Here is an 18,080-nt window from a genome sequence, read left to right on the forward strand (position 1 = left end):
GCTTTTACTGCATGAACTGGGTGGACGTTCAAGGCTTCTAATGCAAGAGTGACCTCTCTATTAAGTGAGCCAGTGCTGTTAGCGGCATTACATGCATCATTCTTCTGCCAGACGAAGTGAGACCAGCGTCAACCCTGCAGTCATGAGATGATGTATGTTATTGTGTGATTTCTTCATCGCTGAGGTATATTTAACGCAGAAAAGCACCATATCTGAGCCACCTTGAATGTAAAATAGATCTGTAGATTGTACAGGATGACATTTTGTTTATATACCGGTTGAAGTCAAGATTAGTGAATCAGTGAAATCTTACTGGCGTCAAACAGTAGTACACTGGTCTTATTATGCATTATTCATCAGTGCATGTTATATCATTTAATTTATTCAAATATTTTCATACAATATATTCCATATTTCACTATTCTCAAGTATTTAATCACCTACACTAATGTTTACCATTAGACAAACTATTATTTAGCTTCAATTCAGGTCTTGTCATTTCTAGGGCTGAACGATTTTGGAAAATAATCGAATTGCGATTATTTTGACCAATATTGCGATTTAATATGCGATTATTTAAGCTCTTTATCTTTTATTATTCAACAAACACAAGCAATAAATCATTGTAAAATATGGATGGGAATCTTTAGGCAGCTCATGAGCCGATCAACTTTTATTTATTTATTAATTAATCAATAAAACTTTAAATATTTATTTCATTACATATGTAATTATAAGTAGGCTACTTTTAAAAATAATTACACATAAAAACAATTACATGTTAAGAATTTTAAATAGGCTATATAAACGAATAAAAGCTATCAATAACAAAGAGGGGAAAAAAACATTACAAGCAATAAACAAAGAGTGCTTTCAATATTTAAGAGTCGTCTGAATGTTTTCCATTCAAGAGCTGTGATTAAGTGATTTTTCTTTCTCAGTTTAGATAAGATGCTTCACACTAATGCACAGATCTCTTTTGAAATATAAGATGTGGTTTGTCCTGTCTGTTTAATACCTTAAGACATAACTGACTGTTTACATTAATTTCGCGTCATAAACGCATTTTGAGATGCAAGTACATTTAACCACGTAGACAGAGTCGCTCACAGCCGCATGTGAGAGCGCTCTTCACAAAGCGGGCTTGAGTATTTGAAATTGATTTAAACATCTGTGTTTAAAACTAAGCTCAGACTCGATTCTGAAATTATCTGAATCCATACAGAATCGTTGAAGAGAATCTATAACACAATCACATAAATTAAACAAACTTTCCTGTAGCCTATGCCAAGTTGATGCTTCATCTGCAGTGGAGACTGCTTTACTATCGCGTGTCACGTGACCAGAGTGTAATCGCAGCTTTTGCGGTTACAAAATCGCGTTTCATCATATCGCAATATTATCGCAAATGCAATTAATCGTTGGATCAAATCTGGCCTGGCATTTTTTTCTACTTTTTATGTAATTTGGAAATATGTCACTGACGTAAAATGGGTTGCAAATGCCTTTTCAGACTTTTATCTACTATTGACCAATTTCTCTTTTCCCCCCCTGTTGTGTGTTTTTAGTACATTGGCATTGAGCCTCAGTCGGCGTCAATGCAGTGCACCGGAGATCTTCAATTCATTCTCACTGAGAGAGCAGTCTCTAAGCAGCTGCTAGTTTAACAAGAATAAGTAAGGACATGACTAGGGACCCAAACACTTTCCCAGAAATAGCCAGCAATCCGGTTGACAGGACACAGTCCCCCAGGACACCGGCCGTTCTGGGCACTGATAAATCAGTCGCTCATGCAGATGTGTTTTTTGGAGAAACGCTTTATTGAGCTGAGACATCAGTTCCCCCGGAACCAGCTTGATTAATTTGTTCCTCTAAGGGTCATGATTGGCTGAGAGGTGGTCATGACGTCACTTCTAACCGGTTCAGGCCATTGGCAAAAGCTTGGAGGGATTTTGGGCTTCTGTGAAGTTTTAGTGAAGCTCTAAATGCTTTTATCACCTCCACATTTCATGCTTGGTCATTTTTTTCCCCCCTCACTAATAAATTCAATCAGACCTGTAGTTCTGCTCTATACTCAAAAGTTTTTGGCTCACTCAAATCACTAAATTCAGATATTGTAACCAGAAATACTTGTAGAAAAATCTACTTTGGCTTCTAAGCCCCTTTCACACAGAGATTCCCGAAAATACACTGATAATGTGTCCCAGAATTTGTCCTGGGATTAGTTGATTTTGGTTCATTTACACTGCCAGTGATTTTCTGAAATCTGTGCGTGCGTTCACACACATCCCGTAAAGATCCTGTAAAGACACATGACATCAATGTGTCATGTAATGTCTGTAGAGTCTTAAGTTTACTTATGATCTGCAGTTACTCTCTTGATAAACCAGGCTCAATCCCGGGATGTGTTTGCGTTCACACAGAAGGCACTCTGGCAATTTTATGGCAATTTTATGGGATCAACGCGCTGTGTGAAAGGGGCTTAACTGAAGTAAGTACCAAATATACATAGAAGAAAAAAAAGTATAGCTATATATAGACATTTAAAAATGTCAAAAGCATCTCCCAATGAATAAAATATGGCCCTGTCCTACAGTTTTTTTTTTCTTTTCTACTTGAATATCATATGGGGCGGCAGTGGCTCAGTGGTTCATGTAGTTTGTCTACAAACCGGAAAGTTGGTGGTTCTATCCCCGGTTCCACCTGACCAAGTGTCGAGGTGTCCATGAGCAAGACACCTAACCCCAGACGAGCTGGATGGCGCCTTGCATGGCTGACACCGCCGTTGGTGTATGAATGAGTGAATGAAGGGGGGAATGTGAGGCAATATGTAAAGCGCTTTGGTGGCCATGGGTCTGTTAAAGCGCTATATAAATGCAGTCCATTTACCATTTAAAAATGTCACAGGAGTAAAATTGGTTGCAAATGCCTTTTCATGTTGACTTTTATCTACTATTTGTTAATCTCCCTCTTTTCACTGTTCTAGGATGATTTTATGTGTGTATATACAGGTGTAATCGAAATTATTAAACCCCTATTGGAAATCAGGTTTATTGGCAAAATGTACAGACTTTCAGCTGTTTGCAATGAACAAATCAAACTAAAGTAATTGAAATTGCACAACACAACAAGTGTTTTCCCCAAATTCAATGAAAATGCAACTTAATGACTTCCGCAGTTTTAAAATGATTCAACCCCCTGAATATAATCCCTCACAACAGCACAAATCTGCAAAACAGGTGTTGTCTCGAGCACACCTTATGCAACTAATAAAGGGCTTCATTAGTTGCACCCGGTGTGCTTGAGCTAGAACTCCAAGACATACACCACTTTTGACCCAAAAGCATGAAACTTTTCGTCCCTATGTCTGGAGGAAGAAGAATGAAGCAAACACTGAAAAGAACACTGGCTACAGTTAATCGTGTTGTGGCTGAGTGGCCGCGTTTCCACTGTCGGGCCAGGGCCGGGCCGTGCTAGTGCGTGCCAGGGCCAGTCGCGTTTCCACGGTCACTTCCGGGGCTTGATCTGGGCTTACTCGGGGCCAACGGCCAGGATTTCTGACCCGTTGAATACCTTAGGCCAAAGCGGGCCAGCACGGGCTAGAGGAGTGGTTACGAACAGAGGCGGAGTTTACCTGAGTCGGGAGCGCCGGATGATTCTGTCAGCATTAAAGACTTTTAAAATAATTGAACTCACTTTCATGTTTGAATGCCTTCTGTTTGTGATCCGATGTGGATTCTGATCACCGTATAAGGTAGACATATTTATACGCGATGCAAAAGACTATGCGCTAACCATTACCATAGTAAACGCTTGAAGATACGCATAGTAAAAAAACATGGTGAACGCTTGAAGAAATCAGAACAATCATAAAGGCTATCACTATCTTGTTTTTATTTTATCAGTCGGTAGCCTACGTCTCGTCTCTTTATACCGGACTATCATAAAATAAAGCAACTTTTTTTTCAGGAGCTTCCTCTGTTTCTCTGACTGAAAATATCTGTAGCCTACTGGGAGTCGAGAGAGTGCTAAAGCTCCTCAGGTCGTATTTTTGGTGGCATATATTTGTAGAAATTATTATTCTTTCTAAATGTGATGTAAATATGTCCTGTAACTACCAAATAAACAGAAACAGACGCGACTGAAGAAGTAGCTAAGTGTGTCCTCTTTCTTTTGTGAAATAGACCTAACGGTAATTTATTTCTGTGTGACTAATGTGCAATTTTGACATTAATTAATTATGATCAATGTATCACGTTTTATTGTAAACCTGTGGTAAAACATCGATGCTTGGGTTTTAAATATTCAAGTAAACAACAAAAATGCCATTAAACGGTCGCTTTTATCGTGTTTGTTTTGCGATCACGCTGATTGCAGTGATGTTTTTCTGATTAGTTTTCTGATAAAACTTCCATTTGTTGGTGAAATGATGGGTAAGTGTGACGGGAGTTGTTCCAGAGAGGCGTGTTACGGGCGTGTTTTAGTGAAGCGCTGTGGAGCTTCTGGCCTGATAGTGGAAACGCAGGCCCAGTGCTACTGGCCCGAGGCTATTATATAGCCCGGCACGGCCCGTTTAAAGCCCTGGCTCGCACCGGCCCGACAGTGAAAACACGGCTAATGATGCTCTGGGGGTGCATCCTCTGACACTGGAAACCTGCAACATGTGGAAGGTAAGATGGATTAATTGAAGTATCAGGAAATCCAAGGAGAAAGAGATGTCAGTGAGGAAGCTGAAGCTTGGGCGTCATTGGACCTTCCAACAGGATCCCAAGCATACCTCAAATTCCACCAAGGCTTGGTTGCAGAAGAAGTCCTGGCAGATTCTACAGTGGCCATCATCGTCACCTGACTTGAACCCCATTGAGAATCTCTGGTGGGATTTGAAGAAGGTGGTTTCGGGCACGCAAACTCAAGAACATTACTGAACTGGAGGCATGGGCGTCGGAACCATTGTATATGGGTGGGACAAGACCCACCCACTTTTTAAGACCAATGATATTGTACCCACTCACGTTTACCGTCAGCGCTGTCAGTCAAATCCATTCCACTTGAGGAATGCCCTAATAAATTAAACTAAATTTCTTCTGAATTGTTACATTATATTTCTCAACTGACGAAAATAACCGCCCGTTGTACCCTTCCAGTCAAATATTGCATTGCAAACATCAATAAAAACTTTAAGTTGGAGGCAAAGAACAGCCCGACGTCGTGAAGCCGAGTTTATTTTACTTGTTTAATTAAAAGGCACCAGAATAGATGAAATGGCATTTATTACAGTAACATTTTTCTGGGGGAGGACCCACCCACTTTTCTTTTGCTTCCGACGCCCATGACTGGAGGCCATTGCTCATGAGGAATGGGCTCAGATTCCTCAGAAACGCTGCCAGAGTCTGGTGTCTGGTTATACATCTCGTTTGCAGCAGGTCATGACAGGAAAAGGGTGTTCTACTAAGTAATGAAGATGCTTGCCATGAAGGGGTTGAATACTTTTGAGATTGTAGAAGTCATTAAAAGTTGCTTTTTTTATTTGGGGAAACATTTGTTGTGTTGAGCTATTTCAATTACTTTTGTTTGATTTTGTTCATTGCAAACATCTTTGTGTCTTAAAAGTCTGTAAATGTTGCCAATACATCTGATTTGCAAGGGGGGTTGAATCATATCGAATCTGTATTTGACTTTGACAAACATGAATTTAAAATATTAATAAATAATAGTATATAAATAATAGAAAAAAAGTAGTAAGCTGGTTAAATCAGTTATTTTACTAAATCAGACAGTTTAAAGGGGTCATATGATACGTTTTCATGTTTTCTTTTTTCTTTGGTGTGTTGTGTCTGCAAGATCTGCAAAGCTACAAAGCTTAAAGTCTCACACAAGAAGATTTATTCTATCTAAAAGAGAAGGCATATCCAGACGAAAACTAAAGCTAAACTAAGGCTAAAACCCCTCGATCGAATTCCCTCTCACCGAGCTACGTCACTAGATGGAAACATTTGCATAGTGCCGCCCAAATGCATGCGTAAAGAAAGAGGGCGTGGCTTCAGTTATCGTTGTAGTGATGTTGCCGCCACTTTGAGTTTCTGTGCGAAAGCAAAAGCTTTGGCCTTCCGAAAGTGGACACAATTAGGAATCGGTGGTTAGTATTTATTTACAACACTGTTCCAGAACAGTACAACCCAAATGTTTGTGTGTATGCAGTGTATTTTACGGAGGACAGTTTCCTGAACCTGGCAAGCTGTGCACATGTGTTTTATTATTTGCTAAAGTGTTTGCTATAGACAGTTCAAATGCAGAGTTTTGTGCAGTGTAGAGTAAAGTGAATATTGTTTGTAAACATAAATCCATATCTGCATTCGTATTCGCATTGATCGTAAAAAACGACAATCACTGACTACGCTTTTCAGACTCGGGCTCGAACTGATATGGTAAAACTAACGACATTATTAACTGTCTTTTATAATTTCTTCTTGAATAAATTATTGTAGATTATACACTCTTGAGGTGTTTGGCCAATCACAACACACTGGGTCAGCTGGCCAATCAGAGCACACTGCGCCTTTTGGATGGAGGGGCTTTGTATAAATTGACGCACTTTAGGCAGACTGGGCATAGAGGAGACACAATAATGTACAGTATGTGAAAAATTATGTATTTTTTGAACATGTTAACATTATATTACACCCAATACACAAACTAATGATCTTTGAAAATAGCTTCATATGGCACCAGATTGTCTGAAGATCTGATTTTCTTTTTCCTGTTCAGACCACAGTCACTTTTGCTAGCACGTCCACACTAGTTGTCATGGTAACGAGGCAAACTTGCGTAGGTTCAGCATGCATGAGACTTTAGCAATGCATGTTCCGCCACTGATTGTTTTTCATTAGGGCCGTATCCAAATCTGACAAGGGTGTAATGCCAAGTAGTGTAAGCAAGAGAGCATTGACTGGTAAGAATGTGTCCTTGGGACTTTTCAAAAGGACGGTTATAGCTTTGCAACTTCAAGTTGTTTATGAAGTGAAGCATTTGACATGATCTGTGGTGTTTTTCACCCTTAACATGTATATTTAGACACACTCCATTCTTTGTTGTTATCTACCCCTCCTATTATGGAGGAAAAACACATTCTAATCAGCCTGAGAAACATTACCAATATTCAGATTTCAGACCATTTTTGAAGTTGGTTTGAATCAGGTAAATTGTATTTCGTGCTCCGACTACAAAAACAGAGTTGGATTGGCCTGCTTATTATGCTATTTTAAAGGTTCCTGGTTTTGTTTTGGAGTCTCTTACAATAGGTTTGCATGCACCCAAGGAAATAAAACACTTTCATTTTCTCATAATGTAGATTTCAGCATCACCTCTTTTCTCACGGTGTCTGAAACTGTTCAATAAAGGATTCAGTCTCTTTGAATTAATTATTTCCGAGAGCCTACTCTGCTCTGATTGGTTAGATTACCCAGTCTGTTGTGATTGATCTACTCTGATCAGATGACCCAGTCTGTTGTGATTGGTCTACTCTGCTCTGATTGGTCAGATTACCCAGTCTGTTGTGATTGATCTACTCTGATCAGATGACCCAGTCTGTTGTGATTGGTCTACTCTGCTCTGATTGGTCAGATGACCCAGTCTGTTGTGATTGGTCTACTCTGCTCTAATTGGTCAGATTACCCAGTCTGTTGTGATTGATCTACTCTGATCAGGTGACCCAGTCTGTTGTGATTGGTCTACTCTGCTCTAATTGGTCAGATGACCCAGTCTGCTGTGATTGGTCTACTCTGCTCTGATTGGTCAAGTGGCCCAGTCTGTTGTGACTCTTCGGCTGCGTTTACACTTGGCATTAACATGCGACCTGTATCTGGATGTTGTCCACATACACATTGAAAAGACAAGTGTAAACGCGCTTCTGATCGGAATGCTATCTCAGTTTAATGTAAACGCAATCCAGCCGTCGTGTCTGCATTCACAGGTGGACGTCATTTAAATCCCTGCCCAGTGTCCCCACGTGCTGTCAGAAAATAATGGCCAGACGCAGTTTAGACAATAAATTAAATTTATTTGAACTTTACAATAAACGTCAATATTTAAAACAGTTTATTTAGACTTACATGATACTGTGTGTGTCATTTTTCATTTTAATTGTGCAACATTATCTGAACGAGACGATCGCCTGTACAATCACAGCTGTGAGTCATGAGATCTTAATGAAGAGCGTGCGCTGCTTTGCCAGAGGAATAATACACTTTAATTTTTTTATGTTTTAAATGTTAAATGTTTTTTATTGTTTCAGCATGTTTATTAATCTCCAATTTCTGTAAATATAGTCATTGCATGCTATAACCTTAAAACCCGATGATCGATGATGTGACTTAACCATGGTTATTTTTGTATGATCAACTCTGGAAATATATTCCTTCATTAAAAAAACGTAATTTGATTTAAGGATGGAGATTGCACAGGAAAGTAAAGTGAGTGAGTGAAAGCAATTGGGACATTGCTTAATTTTTATAATCTTTACTCTTATTGGTGTCGTGCTACAGACCTAATTTAAATATTAAGCAGGAAACAGAAATCCGATCAGTTATCCAGATACAGAGGCTACTTGATATGAACAATTGTAAACGCATGGTGTCCTGATTGGCTAATGATCCGATCTGCTTGATCGGATCATGGTGATCGCATGTTAATGCCAAGTGTAAACGCAGCCTTCTACTCTGCTCTGATTGGTCAGATTACCCAGTCTGCTGTGATTGGTCTACTCTGCTCTGATTGGTCAGATTACCCAGTCTGTTGTGATTGGTCTACTCTGCTCTGATTGGTCAGATTACCCAGTCTGCTGTGATTGGTCTACTCTGCTCTGATTGGTCTGATGACCCAGTCTGTTGTGATTGGTCTACTCTGCTCTGATTGGTCAGATTACCCAGTCTGTTGTGATTGGTCTACTCTGCTCTGATTGGTCAAGTGGCCCAGTCTGTAGTGACTCTTCTACTCTGCTCTGATTGGTCAGATGGTCCAACCTATTTTTATTTAGTCTCCTCTGTTCTGATTGGTCAAATGGCGTCTTTTCAGATTGGTCAAAACAGCGTCTTCTCAGCATGTCAACGACACGAACCAAGCTGTTCTAGACCTCAGCTAAAACTACAGTGTTTAAGGGTCAATGTAGACATTGTTCACGGGCAGCCAATAAAGACCATAGCCTGGCATTATGCAAATGTTACAAACTTGCTTAGGTTCAGCAGAAAATAAGACTGCAGTATTGACCACTCATTTCAGGCGGTTCAGATTTGGTTCTTTCTTTTGGGAGACTATAACTCCATTTATCTAAGCTTATATTACATACTACATGAAAGGTCATATCTAAAAAAGCATACTAGGAGCACATTATATACACCCAGTGAGACAGAAAGACAAATATTGTTTTTGTTCAATGGTGTTTTAATTACACACCAATTAAAAACAAGCTTCAAACCTTTGACCCAGTGTCTGAGGCTCAGACTAAATTTAGTTCAAGTGCTTCAGTAGCTCAACATTTGCGTAATAAAAAATGACTTGCATTTTTTAGCATTTCAACATTTATTTAAATATTTTGAATAAGAGCTGTCCCTAGTTCAATGGGTTTTATTTTTATTTTACAAGCCTAAAATATCCTATTTTACAGTAGGATTTATACAGTAGCAGTTACAACAAACAGATTTAAAAATAATTCCCCTTCATCTCGTGTGAACTCCAGATGATAAACTAAAGATAAGACTTAAAGGAGATAAAAGACATGATGAGGAGGAATAGTCAAAATGCATCACACATGAGACCAAAAAAGACAGAGGGAAGAGAGAAAATAAGAGCGAGCGTGTGGGGAGGTTGAGATTTGCGTGGGATGGGAGACGGCTGAGCTCCCGCCTTTATAGCACGTGTATAATTTGAGATTTGCCTGTGGGAAGCTGTACCTGCGTTTTCGCCCACAGTCCACCTGCTTTCGTGCTCGTGCGTGCGATGCCACTTACTCAAGCTGGAGTTTGTTCAGGACTCGGATGAAATCTAGAACATGTTTTGATTCACTTCAGACTGAAATGTTTAAAAAATGGATGGGTTTATTTATTTTTGAATAGATGCAAACAAATGAATCCACCAGATGCATGTAATATAATGGGGTTTTGTTCAAATGAAGTGGCGTATATGGATATCTGAAAGTTGGTGTAGACTCGTTTTTGAAATATTAATTTTAAACGCCCTCAGGATGAAGCTTCCCTCAGGTTCACATCACAGATGTGCCGAGTCATGCGCCAGCGAAATCTGCAAGGCCTGCATAAAACCTTCCTTTATTCCCACTGCTCAGGCTTTTAGGACTGGCACCCGTCCCAGTTTCATCCACTCTGCATCTGGTTTATTTAGGACACAACTGCGGAAGGGCATGAGAAGAACTTCATCTCCATTGGCTTATTTCATCAAGATATAAACATATCATGCTTCCCCAACACAACATTGATTTGATTGGTTTTACCGTCGCATCCAGCAACAATAAGATTAAGTTAAGAATAGTTATTTGTTATTTACTCACCCAGGATACATGCTTTGGGGGAGGGAGAGGTCATGAGCGAATACTGATTTAAATTTGACTCAATATGACGATAATATGAAGTATTGCGTAACAATCCTAGACTGGGTAAACCTGTACATTTATCTATCCTCCTTCCTTTCCAAATTTGCGGGAAGGAATCACAAACTGGCTTATCCACCTGGCGCGCTATTGGCGGGTTTAACGCGATGACGATAGAGAAGCGATGAATCCAATTCCTTTTAGTTTGGCAAACAAATCGCTCAAGTGGGTGTAAATAACACTCACTTTCGTGTGTTTTTTGCACAAACTGCAAAAAATTGCTCGATGCCATTGCTGCTTCTGCAAACCGCTGATCAATGCTCCAAACCAACACATTTGTTTTGTACAAACTGGAGTTTTTGCGTCTGATTGGTTAAAGGACTATCCAATTAACCATTCGCTAAGACCCATACCCTTCAGTTACTGTCGCTATGTCCGACAAGCTACGCCGCTCTCACGCCACACCATGTTCTCACGCATTGAAAAATACATTGCGGAGCAGAGAGGACACTGACAACGCGCTGACAGACAGGACAGACCAGCTTACTTTTGATTGGTCATTTTGTAAAGAAATGTAAACAGTAAATAGCGTTTTGTGGCTCTTTAATGTGTCGTGACAGATCGCTGTAGAGCCTCAGTTAAAGCTGCTCGTGAACCGATCATCTCTTCCTTCTAGTTCATTTATAGCATCAAATAAACATGAATGAACATGAGAAGGAATGTTGTTTTAACCGCGGAAAGGCGTCAGTACACTCCGCTTCTCAAGTTCAAATCTTCCAACGTTAATCTACTAACTCTCCTGACTGCTTTGTCGGACAAAAATGGCGGATGGCGGATTATGATTGGTCAGATCGCCTGTCAATCAAACTCCCTGCAAAGGGTCAATTGCGTACAGAGTCGTTTGAACTATGCCCGTTGATCACGCCTCTTGTTATGTAGAAATACAGAGCAGACTCCCCAGACTGTTCAATCTCAAAAGACTATAACAATCCTTCAATAATTTCTTCTTTTGTGTTCCATGGACAAAGTGCTATACAGATTTGTAATGACACCATGAGTAAATAATGGCAGAATTTAAATTTTAGTAAATCACAGCCACTGATTATTGAGACACAGGACACAAGATGTTCCCCCTTAATGGCAATTTTACCTGCCATTAAGTTTATAAACAGCAACACTCCCACACAGAGATGAACACTAGAATGCTCTTAATGTAAATTTGCTGTTTTATTTTTTGGCAGATTTTGGGGGACAAGGCAAGCACATTAGGTGCGGGAAACTTTTTTTTAACCTAAAAGTGTCTGGGCGTCAGATACTGTAATATGCAGAGCCATAATTAAATGATCCCAAATCCCAAACGTCACCCACTACTGAGGCAACAGTTGTAAAGTCTATTAAAATAACATTGCTATTATAAATGTGTTTTACATTTTTTTTTCTTGTATCTCATGGGAACCTTATGAAGTTGATTAAAATCCTTGAGCTTTGCCAAATCTATTGGTTGTCAAATAACTGCCCAAATTATTGCTGCTTGCAGGCTTTACTTTTACTTTTTCTTTTTTAATACTCTATTATATCAGTGTAATTTGAGTTATGGTTTGAGAACAGGTGGTGTTTTAGCCTTTTATTTGAATCTTACTTTGAATATAAAGTTTGAAGTGAATTGTTCACATGAATATTGATTGAGTTCAACAATGTCACAAAATCTCTTTTTATATCATTTTATATAATGAACGGTTATCCGAGCTCGTTTCCAATGTTTCCAATGTGCCGTTGTTCCTGAAACTCATTTTAAAATGAGTGTTTGGAAGAAGATTTTACAGTCTTTTGAAAGTTTCATACCCATTATGCCATGTCGGGCTGTTTTTGAGCGTTGGTTGGTTTAGTTTTTGTCAACTGTCCCGTACCGTTGGCTCTAGTCGGACGCCGTCTGGTTTTTTGGGGGCCGATTCAGCATGTTGAGAGTGAGAACTGTGATTGGCTGTTCAGCTTAGCGAACGAGCGAAAGTGATGAAAGCGAGCAAAGAAGTCCAGCAGTTGTTGGAATGCATCTTTATGTATACTCAGTTCATTCTTAAAGTAGAAGGTTTGAATCTTCAGCATATGTAATACACATTTGACATGGATAGCTGGCTCAGATAGTGTGATAGCAAGGATTTTTTAAATATTTTTTTTTGTGAAAATGGAAGCAGTTGGTTGAATATCTGAACTTGTTTGACAGATTTAATCCAAAGCAAACTATAGCCGCGTTTCCACCGAAATTACCCGGAACAAGGAACTTTTTTTGCCCCAGACCGGTTGCTTTCTGCGTTTACACCGCGGTCTAAAGTGCCGGGAAGATTGTAAACTGCACGCGACTGCTCCTCCCAGTCTGCGACGGACAGTAATCAGTTTTGAGCGCCACATTTATAATAAGTATGGAGGAGATTCAAACTGTGCTGCAGTTGTTTGTGATGTATTGGTTTACTAACGAGGTAATTAACAAAACGGCAGAAAAGAGACGAGCACTGATACTAAAGCGTGTTCAGAAAGCTCGTAATGCTAGATATAAAATTAGACGATGTATGTCATCAGCTATTGCGGACATTGACCGTGAGATGGCTGGGGCGAACGCGTCGAAAATTTCCTCTTTCACAAATATGCTTAATAAACCTCGACGTCGGTCCAGCTGTGTTTTTTTATTTTTTATTAAACTCCATATTTGCAGACAGACAACGCGTTTCCACCGCAGGAACTTTCCCCAGGAACTAGGAACTTTGGGGTGGTACTTGGTGTGTTTACACCAGAGGAACCAGGGTCTAAATGAAGTTCCGGGTAAATATTTCCCCCTCCGAAAGTCCCTGCTGGCGAGGAACTTTCGGGGGCGGGACTTGTGCCCTGAACATGCTGATTGGTTGTGTTCACGCCGCATTTTGATTGGATGACTCCACGCAGCATTTTATTTTAACTGCCATTTTTAAAAATCTATTACGGTTCGTGGCTTCATGCAGTAAGAGTCGTCTGTCTGCAAATATGGAATTTAATTAAAAAACGACCGCTGGACCGACAACGAGGTTCAGGCTTTATTAAGCGTATTTGTGAAAGAGGAAATTTTCTGCGCGTTCGTCCCAGCCATCTCAGTCAATGTCCGCAATAGCTGATAACATATTTATTACGAGCTTTCTGAACACGCTTTAGTATCAGTGCTCGTCTCTTTTCTGGCGTTTTGTTAATTACCTCGTTAGTAAACCAATACATCACAAACAACCTCAGCACAGTTTGAATCTCCTCCATACTTATTATAAATGTGGCGATCAAAACTGATTACTGTGCGTCGCAGACTGGAAAGAGCAGTCGCGCGCAGTTTACAATCTTCCCGGCACTTTAGACCGCGGTGTAAACGCAGAAAGCAACCGGTCTGGGGCAGAAATAAAGTTCCTGGGAAAAAAGTTCCTGGGACAAATTGTTCTGGGTAATTTCAGTGGAACTTCTTACTGCATGAAGCCACGAACCGCAATAGATTTTTTTTAAATGGCGGAGTCATCCAATCAAAATGCGGCGTGAACACAACCAATCAGCATGTTCAGCGCACAAGTCCCGCCCCCGAAAGTTCCTGAACTTTGAAAAAGTACTACCTCGCCAGCAGGGACTTTCGGAGGGGGAAAAATTTACCCGGAACTTCATTTAAACCCTGATTCCTGCGGTGTAAACGCACCGAGTACCAGCCCAAAGTTCCCAGTTCCTGGGGAAAGTTCCAGCGGTGGAAACACGACTGTGTTGCGCTACTGTTCCCGTATCTCGAGAATCATTGAAGATTTCATATCTCTCCAGTGACTGATATGCTGTCTGTTTATCAGTCAAACTCACCATTCACATTCACAGCCGTGTATTAGGACTGAGTGACTGTGTTTTTGCAGCTGCTCTTAAGGAGATTTTGGCAGTGGTTAAGGAAACCTGATCTCAGACAGAATGAAAGTGCATCTTCGTCCCTGAGCGTCCATCAGCGCTTCCTCACTGCAGCTATTAGTCTGTCATTACCCCTATTATTGCAGCGGGGGGGACGGGCCGTTTGGCACTGGCGCAGTGAGCTGGCACTCTCTAGTTTCTTCTCAATACTTATCCTTCCTGTTTTTGTCTCTTTCAGCAAGCTGCCCAGCTGGGCCAGAGCTGTGGTGCCCAAGATCTTCTATGTGACGGAGAAAGCTTGGAATTATTATCCCTACACCATCACCGGTAACTACAGCTGCTTACTCTCGGGCATACTTCCCTGTTGTAATTGCTTAACGTCTTATGGTACTGTGGCAGTAACACACTTTAAAGGGGTCCTATTATGCTTTTCCACTTTTTCAACTTTAGTTAGTGCGTAATGGTTACAAAGCTCAAAGTCTACTCCAAAGGGAAGATATTTTATTTAACAGAATCCACTGTTCAAGAACCGCAGCGAACTACAACGTGATTTTTCCGGATCTTATGAAGTCACAATGTTACTCATTTAAATAATCTCCATCCCACACTCAAAGAGATGCTGTTTTTTCCACAACATTTCCAAAACTCATTTGTTTGACCCTCCTAAGGTTGACGAACTTAGTGGTTAAAATTTATTGTATACACTGTTCCTGAATATTATAACCTCAACGTTTACCTGTGCACTGCACATTTTATGGAGATTTACCGCTCCTTAGGAAAATTAACCATGGTTTTGTGATCGATTGCTTAGTTTTCCCTCAAATATCACTATTAAATGGTGGATAATATTGTATCTATAATGTATAAGAAAATTGCAAAAAAACATACCAATCTTAAACATCCTGTGAAATCCGTACTTGCAAATTCTTTGTTCGAAATCCGTTCTGGACAATCCTCTTTTTCGTTAACATTGTCAGGGTCTGAATCAGACTCGAATTGGTTTGAAATTGACACCATCCTCCTTATTCATATTTACACTAGAGAAGAACTCGCAGTTATGGAGGGGCGGGACATTTCCTGAACACGCGCTAAGAGCTGCCAATCACAACACACTGGGCCAGCTAACCAATCACAGCACATTTTATATTTCGGAAGGACTTCATTGAAATCGGCGTGTTCGAGCCAGACTGGGGAGAGAGGAGCTGTAATAATGTAAAATATGTGAAAAATAATGCACTTTTTGAAAAATCAAGCTTGAAAACATATTCTAGTACACCCTAAAAACAAAATCAAGACTTCGTAAAAAGACAAAATAGGACCCCTTTAACTTTATCAAGATTCTGTTCATACTGTTGCTCTGTCATTACAGTAATTGACCTGTAAGAGAAAAGTGGCCGTAGAAGATGACTTTTCATTTGATTTATGGTAATTAAGTCATTTTACCTGAGCAAGCGTGAGTGCTTAAACTGAGGAAAGGGTTCAGTGTGGTTCTATATAGAACCCTAGGGTTCTTGACTTCGTTTTAAAGAACCCATTATACCAAAAAGTATCATTATGAATGCCTTAAATTATTGCGTAATACTCTGATGTTTAATGGGTTGTTTAATTTTTTTATTTCTTGTGATAAAGTATGTGTACGAGCGGTTTAATTCATTACATTTCATTAAAAACAAAAATGAGTTCAAACTAAGTTAATTAAAAATTAATCCATAAAATTATCCCAAGATGGGAACCCCAGATATGAAGCGCCTGGCATAACCCTTTACGGTTTTATGTACAGTAGAATCTCTTCTTCTAAGATTGAGCTGTAGTGCTGATACAATGCAAGTATATTGCATTTATACAACAGTTCATATTTTATAACATTTCAGACTAAATTTGGCCAGTTTGTATAAAATTATGGAAACACTTGGAAAGTGTTACTGTGAAATAGGTTTTTGAATGTGAACAGGTTTTCAAAAGGATATTTATTCTTTATTAAATATTGTTCCTAATATAATCATAACTCTCTGAATAGCATTTTAATGAACATGTCAATGTTCTTGTATTTGGCCTTGGTGGACTAGATCTGATTTCCATCCTTCTACTGCTGATGGATACACAGACACACTGCTGTGAGCATCAGAGGATGGATACCTGATCCGAGCCCGACGGGACCCGCAGGGCCGGGTTCGAAAAGATATTTAGAAATTACGCGGTCACATCAGCGCGATAAGGCATTGAACATTTTACATTTAAAATAGCTTATTATGTAGGTAGCCAATGCACTTGATGCAAACGTTAGTTTTTGTGATTAAAATACATTTAAAATACTACCATAACATCCGTCTTTCTGTGTGCGGAAATTTGTTTATGTAGCCGTGACAACGAAACGCGTGCACGCGCCTGTGTTAAGTGCGCTGATGCGCTGCGCTCATCCTGTTGGCATTTCCCAATGCCTTCCTACAGTTGCTTAATAAAAGCGGGCTTTCCACACAAACAAATGAACAATTGTCATTAGTATGAGAAAAAAATGGGATTTTAACTGTCGGGCTCGGACATAAACATCTTTATGCCTGTCGGGTTCGGTTACTGCTCTGCCGGACGTGGGCCGGGCTTGGACAGAAAAATTTGGCCCCATCCGCACTCTAGTGAGCATGTAAGATGCTGTGTTTAAGGTTCGGAGGAACTCAGTCTGGTTCAGTGTTTGCTGTAGGCTAGTCAATTTAAATGTTAAGCAAGCAATCTCATTGGATGCTGAATCAGCAGAGGCCAATCAGCTCGTGCCATGTAGTAAATAGTGTGTTTGCTTTCCAATCGGATGCAAAGGAGTCACCGATCGGCTTGTGCCCTCTAGCGTTTCGTGACTGAGCTAGATATTTATTTCACAGTCAAACTCATATAAATCTTAAATATTAATATAAACAACTTCTTCTATGGTCAGACTCAGTATGTGTATGATGCAAGTATTGACGAGATTTTAATTAATAGGTCAATTAATCCTTCATAGGTGTCTTATTTGCATACGAACATCTGTTAAACGTTTTTAAAAAGCAGATAGTCTAAATCTTAAATGTGACATGCAATTGCTGAATGCCATCCTAAGCTTGGTCAGGGGCATCTCTTAGACGTAATGCATAGGAGCAATTATTGAGCAAATGCTTTAGAAACGACACCAAATAAAAAGGAGCGTAACACGGACATATCAGTGATGAATGTGTGCACACACACCCACACCGCTCCAAATACATGCACACACACATTCAGTGCGGAAAGAGAGCTTCATTTCCCCTGAAGAACTGTGATTGAATGTTGGATGACTGTCATGTGTTTATTGCCTGGACCATGGCCTTTAACATGAATTCTCTCTCTCTCTCTCTGTCTCGCTCTCTCCCGGTCTGTTTCCTCCCCCACCGCTGGCTCTCAGAGTATACAGTGAGTATGACTTCTTCTTTTATTTGTGTGCCTGCAACTGAAACCCAGAATGTCAGATGACATGAACATGATGTTGAACACAGTAATTTGCACTAAAAAATGGTGTTATACATTTTATGCTCATTAAAAAGTTAATAAGATTAATAAGAGTAAATGATCGAGCCAAATTCCATTGGAATCAGTTGTG

General features: G+C 39.9%; 1 protein-coding gene across 2 annotated transcripts in view; it reads left to right on the forward strand.

Annotated features, from left to right (window-relative positions):
• pitpnc1a (phosphatidylinositol transfer protein cytoplasmic 1a) overlaps positions 1 to 18,080 on the forward strand; it is a 112,328-nt gene that overhangs the window by 65,420 nt on the left and 28,828 nt on the right. Inside the window, exons 3-4 of one of the 2 annotated variants that reach the window (XM_079624004.1) lie at positions 14,718 to 14,806; positions 17,886 to 17,893. In XM_079624004.1, coding sequence (XP_079480130.1) covers positions 14,718 to 14,806; positions 17,886 to 17,893 — 97 coding nt within the window. Of the gene's footprint in view, positions 1 to 14,717; positions 14,878 to 17,885; positions 17,894 to 18,080 lie in introns of both variants that reach the window. The other variant, XM_079624005.1, reaches the window with a different exon arrangement.

The sequence above is a fragment of the Phoxinus phoxinus genome, assembly GCF_949152265.1.
Source record: "Phoxinus phoxinus genome assembly, chromosome: 1".
NCBI lineage: Eukaryota > Metazoa > Chordata > Actinopteri > Cypriniformes > Leuciscidae > Phoxinus > Phoxinus phoxinus.